This window comes from Daphnia pulex, chromosome 1 (genome assembly GCF_021134715.1).
Source record: "Daphnia pulex isolate KAP4 chromosome 1, ASM2113471v1".
Lineage (NCBI taxonomy): Eukaryota > Metazoa > Arthropoda > Branchiopoda > Diplostraca > Daphniidae > Daphnia > Daphnia pulex.
This window is the reverse complement of record NC_060017.1, coordinates 1,346,886-1,359,936: the sequence shown is the minus strand read 5'-3', so window position 1 is coordinate 1,359,936 and position 13,051 is coordinate 1,346,886. Positions and strand designations below refer to the sequence as shown.

Here is a 13,051-nt window from a genome sequence, read left to right as displayed (position 1 = left end):
CATGCCGGTAGAGGTCAGGTGGTACGGTATCCAGTGGATATCAGTCGTCCCTACCGATTACGTGCTTCACACACACGCATTTTCGGGTACATGTAATTCATATGGATTTTTAGATTTTATACTATAATTTTATATATTCCTTCCCCGTGTCCCTTGAATTTTTACTTAATTTTACTTACAAATTTGGGTGTAGAAAAAATAAGTTTTATGTGACACCCTTTTCCCTATGAATAAAGCCCCCACCAGAGCTATAGATGCCTGGTCGGTTCACGGCTGTGTTGGCTTCCCTATCCCGGTTTCAGGGTAAACGTAAGCCGATTTGGAAACTTTAAAAAGCGCCTCTAGTGAGAGTGTCAGCTACAACGTCCAGCTACTTTTGAGAGCCTAGATGGCTCTTTTTAAAGTTTCTACTTCACAATTTTGACAGGCCCCGCCCTAAAACCCCCTGAAAATCGGCTTACGTTTACCCTAAAACCGAGATGGGGAAGCCAACACAGCCGTGAACCGACCAGGCATCTCTATAACTCTGCCCCCACTACAGTGTTGCACGATTGAATTAAACAAATCGCGCAACACTGTTGTGAGGGCTCTATTCCAACTTGATCTCGGTCGTCGGGGCGAACCCTACCGACTTTTCACAGTACAATGTAAGGCGGTAGGGTTCGCCCCGACGACCGTAGGCACGGTAGCGCTCGTGGTGGCGGAGGGCTACAACACACTGTCCTACAACAATAACAACATACTGTCAATATAAACAAAGCAGTTCAAAAGTGTCAATTCAGGTTTATTGCTAGTTTAGTGCCGTTTCTAACAGTATGTCAGGTAGAGATTTGAAGAAAGATTCTCTGACCAGGCATCGAGCCAGAACCAAAGCCGAAAAAGAAAAAAATATGCTTTACAACAGGAACCTAAACGTTCAGGGAACTTCTTCCGTAATTTTGGCAGAGGCAGAGGCCGAGTTACCCAGTCTGATGAAGTTGTAGCAGTTTCTAATCAAGAAGGTGCTAGTGAAATATCTCCACTAATGGTAAGTTTATCAAAGTTTGTGTTCAGGTTTACGATAAAAAATGTTCTATTGTTTACAGAAAGAAGTGGTGTACAGGATATCATTCATTCAGTCCACTGCAGATACGCAGATTTCTGCTTTGAGATTGAATTGCCAAGAAGATGGTGTAGTACAAATCAGCAATACTCAGCACAGTCGTGGTAACATGCAACTTTTGAGAGGAGGTAGGCCAGTAATTTAGTCTAGGAATTGTTTTTCAGTGTATTAATTGTAGTAACTATTTTATGCTAGCAGGACAGTTGACTGAAGCTGATCAACCAAATCAACAGCCTCCATTGCCGGCCACTCCTAGTCAAATTAATGTTCATCATTTTCATCAGCTTTCTCGTGAGCTTTCATTCATTCATTCTTTTAAAGTTAAGTCCCAATTAATGTGGTGTACTATTGAAACTTAATAGGGGCCACTGCAGACACGCAGGATTCATCTTTAGGATTGGATTGCCAAGATGATGTAGTACAAATCAGCAATTCTCAGCACAGTGATGGTAACAGGCAACTTTTGAGTCGAGGTAAGCCAGTAATTTAGACAAGGAATTGTTTTTCAGTGCATTAATTTCAGGAACTATTTTATGCTAGCAGGACAGTTGAAAGAAGGTTATCCACCAAATCAACGGCCTCTATAACCGGCTAATGTTTTTTTCATCTATATCGTCTAATACCAATCGATCTACTTCGGTCAATGACAAGCCTGGAAGAGGCCGTTCGAACGGTAGCGGAACCGGCTCGAGAAGAGGTAACACTAACAGAGGTTCTCAAATCCGGGCTGTTCCAGTTAGTGGAGAAGGTGTGACACGGAATTCGTATAGTACTACAGCCTACTGCTACCAATCAGTGTATTATGCCCTGAAACCCAATTGAAACCCACCAGAGGTATTATTTTAATGCACAATTTTTGTAATGCAAGTAGTAACAAATTGTATGGTTTTATTAACTAAATTTTCAGTATTACTTGATATCGAAAGGAAAGCTTCCGTCGCAGTATTCTACAACCATTGAACTCCAACAAGCTCCTGTCTTAGCTAAATGTTAGAGATGCGGCTGAATTCCTTGCGTTGTTTTAATATTTTATAAATATGGATTTTTTAATATGCATATGTTATAATCAAGAAATGTTGTTCTTTTTAATAAAGTGAGTCGCCAAAGTAGCTTCGTTATTATTGATCACTTATTCTGGAGCACTGTGCACCTGGCCAACTTATTTAGTCTCAACGCTACATAAGTAGTTGACCCCCCCCCCCTCCCCCCCAGATTGGACAAATGTACTGTGATGAGCATAAAAAAGGAAAACCTATCTTAGGCTAATTTACCGTTTTACTAACTTGTGATTAATATAGGATGTTTCGCCATCATGAAGTTCGTTCCATCAGAACTATGGTGGGTTCAAAACGATATGTATGCATTGTAACTCCATTAAAATATATTTTGATAAATGAAGATATTCAATAAAAATAAGTCACGTAGGTACTAAGTACGTAGGTAATAAGTACGTAGTCACAATATAAATCCCATCACAATCACGTAACATTATTTGGGGGGAAAATCATTAGTTCCGACTAAGTATTTCATTGGAAGTCGTTTACCGCATGCAAGTAAATAAAAGAACGGTTTTTGTGCGTTTTTGTCAATGAATTATTAGCCAGCCGCATAGTAGCGTGCGTGAATTAAGTAAAACTTCGTTCGCAGTTAATTACACAAACGTGTGTTCATTTAAGGCTAATTCTGACATGATATTACGATTCAGCGCAAAAAGTTGAGTTAGAAGTGTAATTTTTATTAATTTTAGTGGTTCAGCCGCATAGTAGCGTGCGTGAAAATAAAAATTCGTTCGCAGTTAATTACACAAACGTGTGTTCATTTTAGGCTTATTCTGACCTGATATTCCGATTCAGCGTCAAAAGTTGAGTTAGAGGTGTAATTTCCATTCATTTTGGTAGTAGCCTGCGGGATTTAGTTTTTAGCGATCAAATTTTTTACTGAAAAAAGTCCGCCCTGTAACTGTAAGCGAGTTACTGCGCTTTTTTTCCTTAAAAAAAAAGTATCGTAAACCAATAATTCCCGCAGGCTACCACCAATATGAATGAAAATTACACCTTTAACTCAACTTTTGACGCTGAATCGGAATATCAGGTCAGAATAAGCCTAAAATGAACACACGTTTGTGTAATTAACCGCGAACGAATTTTTATTTTCACGCACGCTACTAGGCGGCTGACAACCAAAATTAATGAAATTTACAACTCTGACTCAGCTTTTTATGCTGAATCGAAATATCAATTCAGAATAAGCCTAATATGAACATACGCATGTGTAATTCACTGCGAACGAATTTTTTATTTTCACGCGCGCTACTAGGCGGCTGACAACCAAAATTTATGAAATTTACAATTCCGACTCAGCTTTTTATGCTGAATCGAAATATCAATTCAGAATCAGCCTAATATGAACATACGCATGTGTAATTCACTGCGAAAGAATTTTTATTTTTCACGCACACTATTATGCGGCTGGCTAATAATTCCATGAAAAAACGCATAAAAAACTTTTATTTACTTGCATGCGGTAAACGACTTCCCAAGAAATACTTGATCGGAGCTAATGATTTTTCCCCCCACAAATTTTACGTGATTGTGATGGGATTTGTACTTTTTATATTGGATGGTGAATACGTACTTATATCTACGTGACTACGTTACTTATTTTGATTGAATTCTTCATTTATCAAAATATATTTTAATGGAGTTACAATGCATACATATCGTTTTGAACCCGCCACAGTTCTGATGGAATGAACTTCATCAATCATCATGGCGAAAAATCCTATGTTCATCACAAGTTAGTAAGACGGTAAATTGTTCAAAGATAGTTTTTTCTTCTTTATGCTCATCACAGTACATTGGCTAAACCTGGGGGGGGGGGAGGGGGGTCAACTACTTATGTAGCGTTGAGACTAAAAATTGGCCAGGTGCCCAGTGCTCCAGAATGAGTGATAAAAAAATAACCGAGCTACTTTGGCAAGTCACTTTATTAAAAAAACACAAGCTGTTTCAAACAACCTTTCTTGATTATAACATATGCATATTAAAAAAAAATCATATTCAAAAAATATTTAAAAAAAACGCGAGGAATTCAGCCGAATCTCTATCGCATCCGCATCTCTAACATTTAGCTAAGACAGGAGCTTTTTGAAGTTCAATGGTTGTCGAATACTGCGACGGAAGCTTTCCTTTCGATATGAAGTAGTACTGAAAATTTTAATTAATAAAACAATACAATTTGCAACTACTTGCATTATCAAATTGTGCATCAAAATAATACCTCTGGTGGGCTTGAATTGGGTTTCAGGGCATAATACACTGATTGGTAGCAGTAGGCTGTAGTACTATACGAATTCCGTGTCACACCTTCTCCACTAACTGGAACAGCCCGGATTTGAGAACCTCTGTTAGTGTTACCTCTTCTCGAGCCGGTTCCGCTACCGTTCGAACGGCCTCTTCCAGGCTTGTCATTGACCGAAGTAGATCGATTGGTATTAGACGATATAGATGAAAAAAACATTAGCCGGTTATAGAGGCCGTTGATTTGGTGGATAACCTTCTTTCAACTGTCCTGCTAGCATAAAATAGTTCCTGAAATTAATGCACTGAAAAACAATTCCTTGTCTAAATTACTGGCTTACCTCGACTCAAAAGTTGCCTGTTACCATCACTGTGCTGAGAATTGCTGATTTGTACTACATCATCTTGGCAATCCAATCCTAAAGATGAATCCTGCGTGTCTGCAGTGGCCCCTATTAAGTTTCAATAGTACACCACATTAATTGGGACTTAACTTTAAAAGAATGAATGAATGAAAGCTCACGAGAAAGCTGATGAAAATGATGAACATTAATTTGACTAGGAGTGGCCGGCAATGGAGGCTGTTGATTTGGTTGATCAGCTTCAGTCAACTGTCCTGCTAGCATAAAATAGTTACTACAATTAATACACTGAAAAACAATTCCTAGACTAAATTACTGGCCTACCTCCTCTCAAAAGTTGCATGTTACCACGACTGTGCTGAGTATTGCTGATTTGTACTACACCATCTTCTTGGCAATTGAGTATTGCTGATTTGTACTACACCATCTTCTTGGCAATTCAATCTCAAAGCAGAAATCTGCGTATCTGCAGTGGACTGAATGAATGATATCCTGTACACCACTTCTTTCTGTAAACAATAGAACATTTTTTATCGTAAACCTGAACACAAACTTTGATAAACTTACCATTAGTGGAGATATTTCACTAGCACCTTCTTGATTAGAAACTGCTACAACTTCATCAGACTGGGTAACTCGGCCTCTGCCTCTGCCAAAATTACGGAAGAAGTTCCCTGAACGTTTAGGTTCCTGTTGTAAAGCATATTTTTTTCTTTTTCGGCTTTGGTTCTGGCTCGATGCCTGGTCAGAGAATCTTTCTTCAAATCTCTACCTGACATACTGTTAGAAACGGCACTAAACCAGCAATAAACCTGAATTGACACTTTTGAACTGCTTTGTTTATATTGACAGTATGTTGTTATTGTTGTAGGACAGTGTGTTGTAGCCCTCCGCCACCACGAGCGCTACCGTGCCTACGGTCGTCGGGGCGAACCCTACCGCCTTACATTGTACTGTGAAAAGTCGGTAGGGTTCGCCCCGACGACCGAGATCAAGTTGCTCTATTCATACGGAAAAGGGTGCCACATAAAACTTTTTTTTCTACACCCGAATTTGTAAGTAAAATTAAGTAAAAATTCAAGGGACACGGGGAAGGGCTGTATAAAATTATAGATTAAAATCTAAAAATCCATATGAATTACATGTACCCGAAAATGCGTGTGTGTGAAGCACGTAATCGGTAGGGACGACTGATATCCACTGGATACCGTACCACCTGACCTATACCGGCATGCAGAAGCGTCACTTCGGACGATTCCTATCGGGCTTATGGAGCCGATCGCCGTCTTTACTTCGTAGTCTATGCTGCAACCACAGACTAAGAGGGTAAAGACTACGAACGGCTATAAACCCCTTGAAGCTATGCTCGTCCTATGCTGTATGGTGGCGCGTCGAGCACACTCTACGAAAGCCATTATTTTTCCTCTTTCCCTACTAATTTGAGTCTTCACACACCGTAAGTTTATAAGTAAACCATTAACATTTCAATAGTGATGTTTTGTGTAAATATAGCTTAGATATCCCCCATGCTGTGAGAACTTTTTTAAATTTCTATGTGATCTCTAGATACAATCTATAAATTCCTTTATTAAACCCCATTTTTTCCCATCCATTTTCAGGCCCAGGAAACAGCGTTTCACGATTTTCAGGCCCATTTCAGAAAATCGTGAAACGCTGTTTCCAGGGTGATCCATAGACCCGACCACCAGGTGGCTCCCGTGGGTCCACTTGGAGGATGGGAAATTGGAGGAAAGGTGAGCAAAATGTGCTTCAATTTTCAACACGGCGGGGATGCCAATCCTTTCGGCTTCCTATATAGAGTAGGCTATGCATAGACAGAGCTATAGCAGAGCTATAGATGAGGGTAGAACCACTGCCTGTTAAATTTTCCCCACGGAAATTTTTCCTAAAGTTGCAGCCAATATCGCAAATTGAAAGTGGGAAAATGTGCTTAAGTATCGATTTAGACCTAATTGTCAGCGCCAACAGCGGCCATCTACTAAAACTTTGCTAATTTTGGTACTTGAAAAAAAATGTGTTCCAACAAACCCGCTGTGGCTCTGTAACTAAGGTCTCCAGCCAGAACACTTCCAGGGGGAAAAGGCAATGGAAGGCCTTTCCATATAAATGGTTCTACCAAACATCTATAAGTATGGCTAAAGACTCCAGAAAATGATGAATGAAAATGAAAATGATGAATGAATGATGAAAACATACACTAGAGGGCAGGACAAGTGATACGGGGTTGGAGAAATCGGAGGAAGGGTTGCAAGAATGTTGGCGACAGTTGAACATGGCCAATTGTCGCCATGTTAATTCTGAGAGAATTAACATGGCTAACTGTCCCCAACATTCTTGCTACCCTTCCTCCGATTTCTCCGATCTTGGACTACTTGTCCTACCCTCTAGTGTACGTTTTCATCTCTACACTCTGCTTAATTCTATTCAATTTCAATTATTCAATTGATTTCTCTGCTTTTCAATTGGCAAACGTCAAAATTAATTACAGTATGACTTTTTAATAAAAATTTTTATGACAAAATTACCTAGGACTTTTAAACGCCAGGAAAGAATTTTTCCAAGACAGAAGGAAAATAATCTTCGTCAATAAACGTCTGCAAAACCCTTCATAGCCTCGGTGCAGTACAGAACTTTATCCGCTAGAGGCACTACAAGCACTCCAAGAACTCGGGGTTAGTAGGGATAGAGCTAAAAGGATAGCACATGCGAAACCAGTTTTCTTTATCTATGCTAACATTTTCAAACATTAAAGTGTAAGATCGTCTATGGCTGCATCGATGGCAGTTTGCTGGTAATCTCTTATACATGTTTGGGTGTTATTTCTCGCACTGATGAAAGAGAGTAATCGTGAGTATTTTGAGATTATCTCCAGAAGTGGTAAATTTATCCTCTCTATAAATGGTAGTGGGATACAAGAGGGTTAAATTTTTACATAATGAATGGGTGGTAAGCAGTCTTGCCGTTCGCTCAAACTGTTTGAGCTGTGCGCCTTACCCCTCAAACTAGTTTGAGCTGTGCGGCGCTCAACGTTTTACTATCATTGAACCGCTTATTTCGCCATGGCATCTAGCGGTGAAATTTTACACTTCTTTGTGATATGATTTTTTATTTTTTATTATTTTAGCGGTTGGGTGAAAATCAATATAAATCGAATAACTTTATCCGCTGATTCTCACAGTATTTTTGTTTTATTTTTAAAATTATAAATTCTCCGTGTAATCTCTCTTCAAAGTTTAAGCTCCCCCAACTTTAAGCCTACCCCACACCATTTTTGGTGGGCGGTCCTTAATTTGTGACGATTTGCAGATGACCTTCATCCTAATCACCCTTTTCGTGTTTCCCCTTTAGGCACTTATGGCAAAAGAGGTTTGTAGGCAGAACGATAGAGAGGGGGAAAGGCATGGTCGCGCTGATTGGCTGATAAATTTGAGCGGAAGATTGAGCGTTCACAGCTCAAACTTTTTTGTGCGGCGCACCTCCCACGCTCAAACTTAGTTGAGCTTGCCGCTCAAAAGTTTGAGCCGCTCGTTGCAAGACTGGTGGTAAGATCCACTTGATGTACAAGAAACTGCCAATTTTGGTATGATGTGCCATCGCCATGGAGGGTTAAGTCTACCTAGTTAATAATATATATTTGTAAGGCGCCTTTTTCTTTGCTTGGTCAAAGGCGCCCTTAAGCTCACAATAAGTGAATGATACAGCATCTAGGGAAAACAAATTTTGAACGTAAAAGTCTTGAGTTGGGCTCGAAAGGAATAAAGAGTGGGGACTAAGGACAAAGGATTTCCTCCCCGCCATACCCTAAGGCCATGTCGCGGGTAGGCACAGGCCAAGCGAAATATTTTTGGGTGATCCAATATTTAAAAGCGATGCAATCACCTACAGAACCTTAAAACTTTTTGATAATTAAAAATCAGAAAGATGAAGAGTAGTCACTCATATTTCTGAAGAAAAAAAATCAATCTAAGTATTTCTAAACAAATCCCGCACGAGCCACCGTTAGGCCTATCTCACGTGGGTTAAAACGCCACTTTTGGACCGGGGTGATCCAATACCTGGCATGGGTACTGTAGATAGAGAAAGGTGGTTATTATTCTTGCCATAAGGATAGAGATCGCGACGAGTTCGTCTCGGAAGATTTTTGGTAGGAGATAACAGTTCAGAGAGCACTTGCCAATCAAGCCCCTTTGTGGCACCTTCGAGATTTTAATAATCTCTTTTCGTTTTTTTTTCTTGATTAGGAACTTTAAAAATTTATTTTTCGCAGTGTTCTCTTCGTTTGTCATGTTTTAATCTTACTGCCGCACCTCTTGAAACGAATTTAAACTCCAAAAGATTGATTCCGTTATAAAACTGTTTGAAACGTAGCACTTTGGCGTCATTCTGTTCGACCTGCCCTCTAGTGTTCATTTTATCTCTACATGCTATAGAAAATGTCGTCTGCTGGGAAATCCCTCTAAAACTTAAAAGTCAATCTGTGTGTCTTTTTCTTTTACAGATATCTCGCGAAAAACAAATAAGATATCACAATTTTAGTTTGTTTCGTTAAAGGGAAAGTTCTTCTTTCAATTAGAGGTGGTTAGATTCTCAAATATTAGAAGCGAACTTTTTCTCATCATTTACAAGTTTTCCCTTTTTTTTGTTCTTTTCCCCGATTATCACCCCGTTAATTTCGTTAACACTTGTAAAAATTAGTCGTATCAGATGTAAAAAGTCATTCTACGTTGAATGAGATAGGTCGCTTCATGATCGGTGGATCACGAGAGCGTGAAAGTATGAAAAACCGTTTTCGTCTCCCCCCGCCCAATTCCCCAGGGACCTCTCAGGGTTAACACTATTTGGAGCGCTGTCTGAACTTTTGTTTCTTCAAATCTCTCACCCTTAAAAGGCGGTAAGCCTTCGGCTTTTTAAAATAAGAATTTTAAAAATCTCTCAGGGATAATTGCTTTTAAGAGAATATCATGATGGGGTCCTAGTTTATGGTAGCATGAGTATCCTATAGGGATGTCACGTATTGTCGATATTTGGCAAAATTCAGTTACGTAAGCATAAGGTTCATACAACGAGGCATGTATCACAGTATCAGCTCTATTTCCTATTTAATCTTCGCTCCCCCCTCCCCCCCAAAAGCAATTATTGAATCCAAACCTAGTTACTAAGTGCAAGAATAAAAATTAGATTATTATTCCATTCATGTTAGGATATATATGTAAGGAAATATGCCACATCATGCAGATCAAGATGTGACAAAGAAAAGAAAGTGAAGCAACTTCAAATTTCAATGAAGTAAAAGATTAGATGGTTAACCCGGTTCACCCACACGTGTTTCTTTATCTTTATCCCCCCACAATTTTCTGTCCCTACAATATCCGTTTAGTGACGACCATTGTCTGTCTATGTTGGGACATTCTAGAACGCCACATTTGAATGTCTCGCGTACGGACTCAGGACAGACGATGGGATATCCCTCCGTTCGGAAAGGACACGTCCTAGCAACGTTAATATGCTAGCAAGGTATTTTTGGCTTCTGGAGACCAATCCAAGGGAGTTTGAGTGTAATTGTTCGTTAATAATAATAACATTGGCCGAGCAAGCGAAGCTTGCGACGGTCAATCATAATTGTTGAAAATGTAGTTGAGCATCAATTAGCTATGTGTTGACCTTTGTATTTAGCTACTTAAAAGCAGAAAAACATTTAGGTGGTGGGCGTATACCCTTACATACCTCAGATCTTTTATGCACAAAAAATACGGGTATATATGAATAATACAATTTAATTCTTGGACTGCCAACCATTATTCTTCTTCCAGCCCGTATTCCAATTTTTGGTTCCCTTTCTGTTGTCAGATCTAAAGAAAGACAAAAGAAATAATTTTAGAAATTTTACCAAAAAAAGGGGGAAGATAACTTGGAGCGGGTGGGTGGGAGAGCTAGTTGATGCTCAACTACATTTTCAACAATTATGATTGACCGTCGCAAGCTTAGCTTGCTCGGCCAATCTCAAATTGTTATAAATTCGTCTCGCATCAACTACCTATGTGACTTTAAAGCATAAATGTCAAACAATTTTGAGGAACATTTAACAAAATAAAACTAAACTAGTCAGATTAAGAGTCCATAATGGCTAGAACGGCTAACTCGACTGTGTTCTGTTCAGTTGCCGATTCACGACGGTAGAACTTAGAAAAAGTGTTTTCGCTGGACAAATGCCCTTGCTTTAAAATGGCTTGGATAGAGACTCCAGAAGAAGCGGCTTTAGACGCCGCTGCCCCTCTGGTAGAATGGGCTGAAAAAATGGAAGTGTCGATGCCGGCTTCTCTCAGTTGATCTTTAATCCATCGCCCTACTGTAGCACTCGTGACTGGATTATGTGGTTTGGTAGAACCAATAAGGAGCTGTTTTGCGTTTTGTGGAGTTCGTAGAATACTGGTTCTCTCTATATACGATCGCAAACAGGTGAGGGGGCAAATAGCTTTGTTTTGGCTCCACTCGTCAAGTGAGAGACGCATAAACGGGCCGGAACGTTGAGATTTTCGGAGGGTTCCTAGATCAAAATAAACTTTAAGACCGGCAAATTCAATCGTCTCTCTCTGGATCGATGCAATCTCGGCACATCTCAATAGGGTCGTTAAGGCCAGCAGGGTGTCCAGTTTGCGTGCTAGCTGTAAAAGAGATAAAGTTTGTCCGGCCGTCACACCAAAATGAGAGAGGACTATTGATGGGTCCCATGTTCCGCTATACTTGACCGGCGGCCTTGCTTGAAAAATACCCTTCATCAGCCGGGTGACTAGGGGATGTTTTCCGATTTCCTCGCGGTTGCCGATTCCCATGTTAAGAGTAGAAGAGAGCATAGATCTGGATACATTAATAGAGCTATAGCTCATACCCGCTCCAAAAACTCCGGCTAGATAGTAGAGCACCTCCTTCACACCACCAGACATGGGATGGACGTTCCGTGCGTGGCACCAATTATTCCAATTTTTCCACGCTGACTGGTATGCAGCGTTTGTGTTCTTTCTCGTTGCTGAAAGGAGAAGTTCGATAACCTCTGGCGGAAACCTTCGGCTATCGAGACAACTCCCGATAGCCTCCAGGCGACAAGCCGTATTGAGCGGCTGGCTGTCAGTTGATGGAATTCCCCCAACGGGGATGTCAACAGATCCTGTTCCGGGTAGAACATTCGGGGTAAATCCACCGCCAACTCCAGCAGGATCGGGAACCACGACTGTGTGGGCCAGAGCGGCGTGATCATCACGGTTGTTGCCTGGTCCTGGATTAGCTTTGAAAGGCAACGTGGGATGAGACTGAACGGGGGGAAGGAGTAGCTCCTGACGTATTTCCAGTTCAGCGTGAATGCGTCTGTCATCCAGGCTCCGGGCTGGGGAAGCCAGCTTATGAAAATCGGAAGCTGTGCATTCCATGAACTCGCGAAAATATCGACCTTCATTTGCCACAATTGCTGGATCTTTACGAAGGCTGAGGTCGAGAGCTTCCACTCCCCCGTTAAGAGTTGTTTGCGTGATTCTGCGTCGGCAACGAAATTTGATTTACCCGGCAAATACGTTGCATATAAATCAATTTCCCGCTCTTCACACCAATTGTTGATTTCAAGTGCGACGGAACAGAGAGGGCTAGACTTTGTTCCCCCTATTTTGTTAATGTATGCGACGGCAGTGGTATTGTCAATATTTATTTCTACCGTACTTCGGAATGCCGATGACGCAAAGCATTTCAGACCGTTAAACGCCGCTAATAATTCCAATTCATTAATATGACGATTGGTATCTGTCGTGATCCATGGTCCGCCTGTCTTTACATCTTCGCTCACCGCCCCCAACCCGATAGTGAAGCATCAGAAAAGATTGAGATAGAGGAAGCGGAGATCAGAATTTTCCGACCCTCGGAAAATTTTGCCCGGTTGATCCATCAAAATAAATCAGATTTGGCTTCCCGCGAAAGAGAAACGGAGACTGAAAGGTCACCCTTTGCTGATTTGGATTGTTGCGTATAGAGAGTTTGTAAATTTCTATAATGCGCCGGGGCGTAATCTAAAGATTGGGTTGCCCAGTTTAAAATGCCCAAAAGAGATGCCATTTCTCTAAGTGATAATGACATTGACTTGTAGGTTTTACTGCACAATTCTAAAAGTTTGTCTTTCTTCTTTTGAGGAAGGCAAAAAGTCATAGAGTTTGTATCGATGACGAGACCAATATATTCGAGTACCTGTGAAGGCTCCAATATTGATTTTTCGCCTTGGATAACAAAAC

At 40.6% G+C, this 13,051-nt stretch overlaps 2 protein-coding genes across 6 annotated transcripts; one reads left to right on the top strand and one right to left on the bottom strand.

Annotated features, from left to right (window-relative positions):
• The first annotated feature begins 640 nt into the window (after nucleotides 1-640).
• LOC124197293 lies at nucleotides 641-2,211 on the top strand. Of its 3 annotated transcripts, none has more exons than XM_046592783.1 (6): nucleotides 641-1,027; nucleotides 1,086-1,230; nucleotides 1,301-1,393; nucleotides 1,465-1,575; nucleotides 1,643-1,936; nucleotides 2,010-2,211. In XM_046592783.1, exons 1-5 carry the CDS (start codon nucleotides 1,025-1,027, stop codon nucleotides 1,687-1,689), a joined length of 399 nt encoding a protein of 132 aa, XP_046448739.1. In that variant the 5' UTR covers nucleotides 641-1,024; the 3' UTR covers nucleotides 1,690-1,936; nucleotides 2,010-2,211. The 3 variants fall into 3 exon arrangements, with proteins under 3 accessions (XP_046448739.1, XP_046448816.1, XP_046448655.1); XM_046592860.1 differs by having other exon boundaries at nucleotides 1,298-1,393; nucleotides 1,646-1,936; XM_046592699.1 differs by having other exon boundaries at nucleotides 642-1,027; nucleotides 1,298-1,393.
• A 1,847-nt stretch (nucleotides 2,212-4,058) lies between these two features.
• LOC124197458 lies at nucleotides 4,059-5,724 on the bottom strand. 3 transcript variants are annotated; one of them, XM_046592981.1, is made up of 7 exons: nucleotides 5,331-5,724; nucleotides 5,188-5,272; nucleotides 5,088-5,147; nucleotides 4,925-5,020; nucleotides 4,743-4,853; nucleotides 4,382-4,675; nucleotides 4,059-4,308 (listed from the first exon to the last, which is right to left on the bottom strand). In XM_046592981.1, the coding sequence occupies exons 1-6, from the start codon at nucleotides 5,331-5,333 to the stop codon at nucleotides 4,629-4,631; spliced, it is 402 nt and encodes a 133-aa protein (XP_046448937.1). In that variant the 5' UTR covers nucleotides 5,334-5,724; the 3' UTR covers nucleotides 4,059-4,308; nucleotides 4,382-4,628. The 3 variants fall into 3 exon arrangements, with proteins under 3 accessions (XP_046448937.1, XP_046449055.1, XP_046449000.1); XM_046593099.1 differs by having other exon boundaries at nucleotides 4,925-5,017; XM_046593044.1 differs by having other exon boundaries at nucleotides 4,060-4,308; nucleotides 4,382-4,672.
• Nucleotides 5,725-13,051: the final 7,327 nt, after the last annotated feature.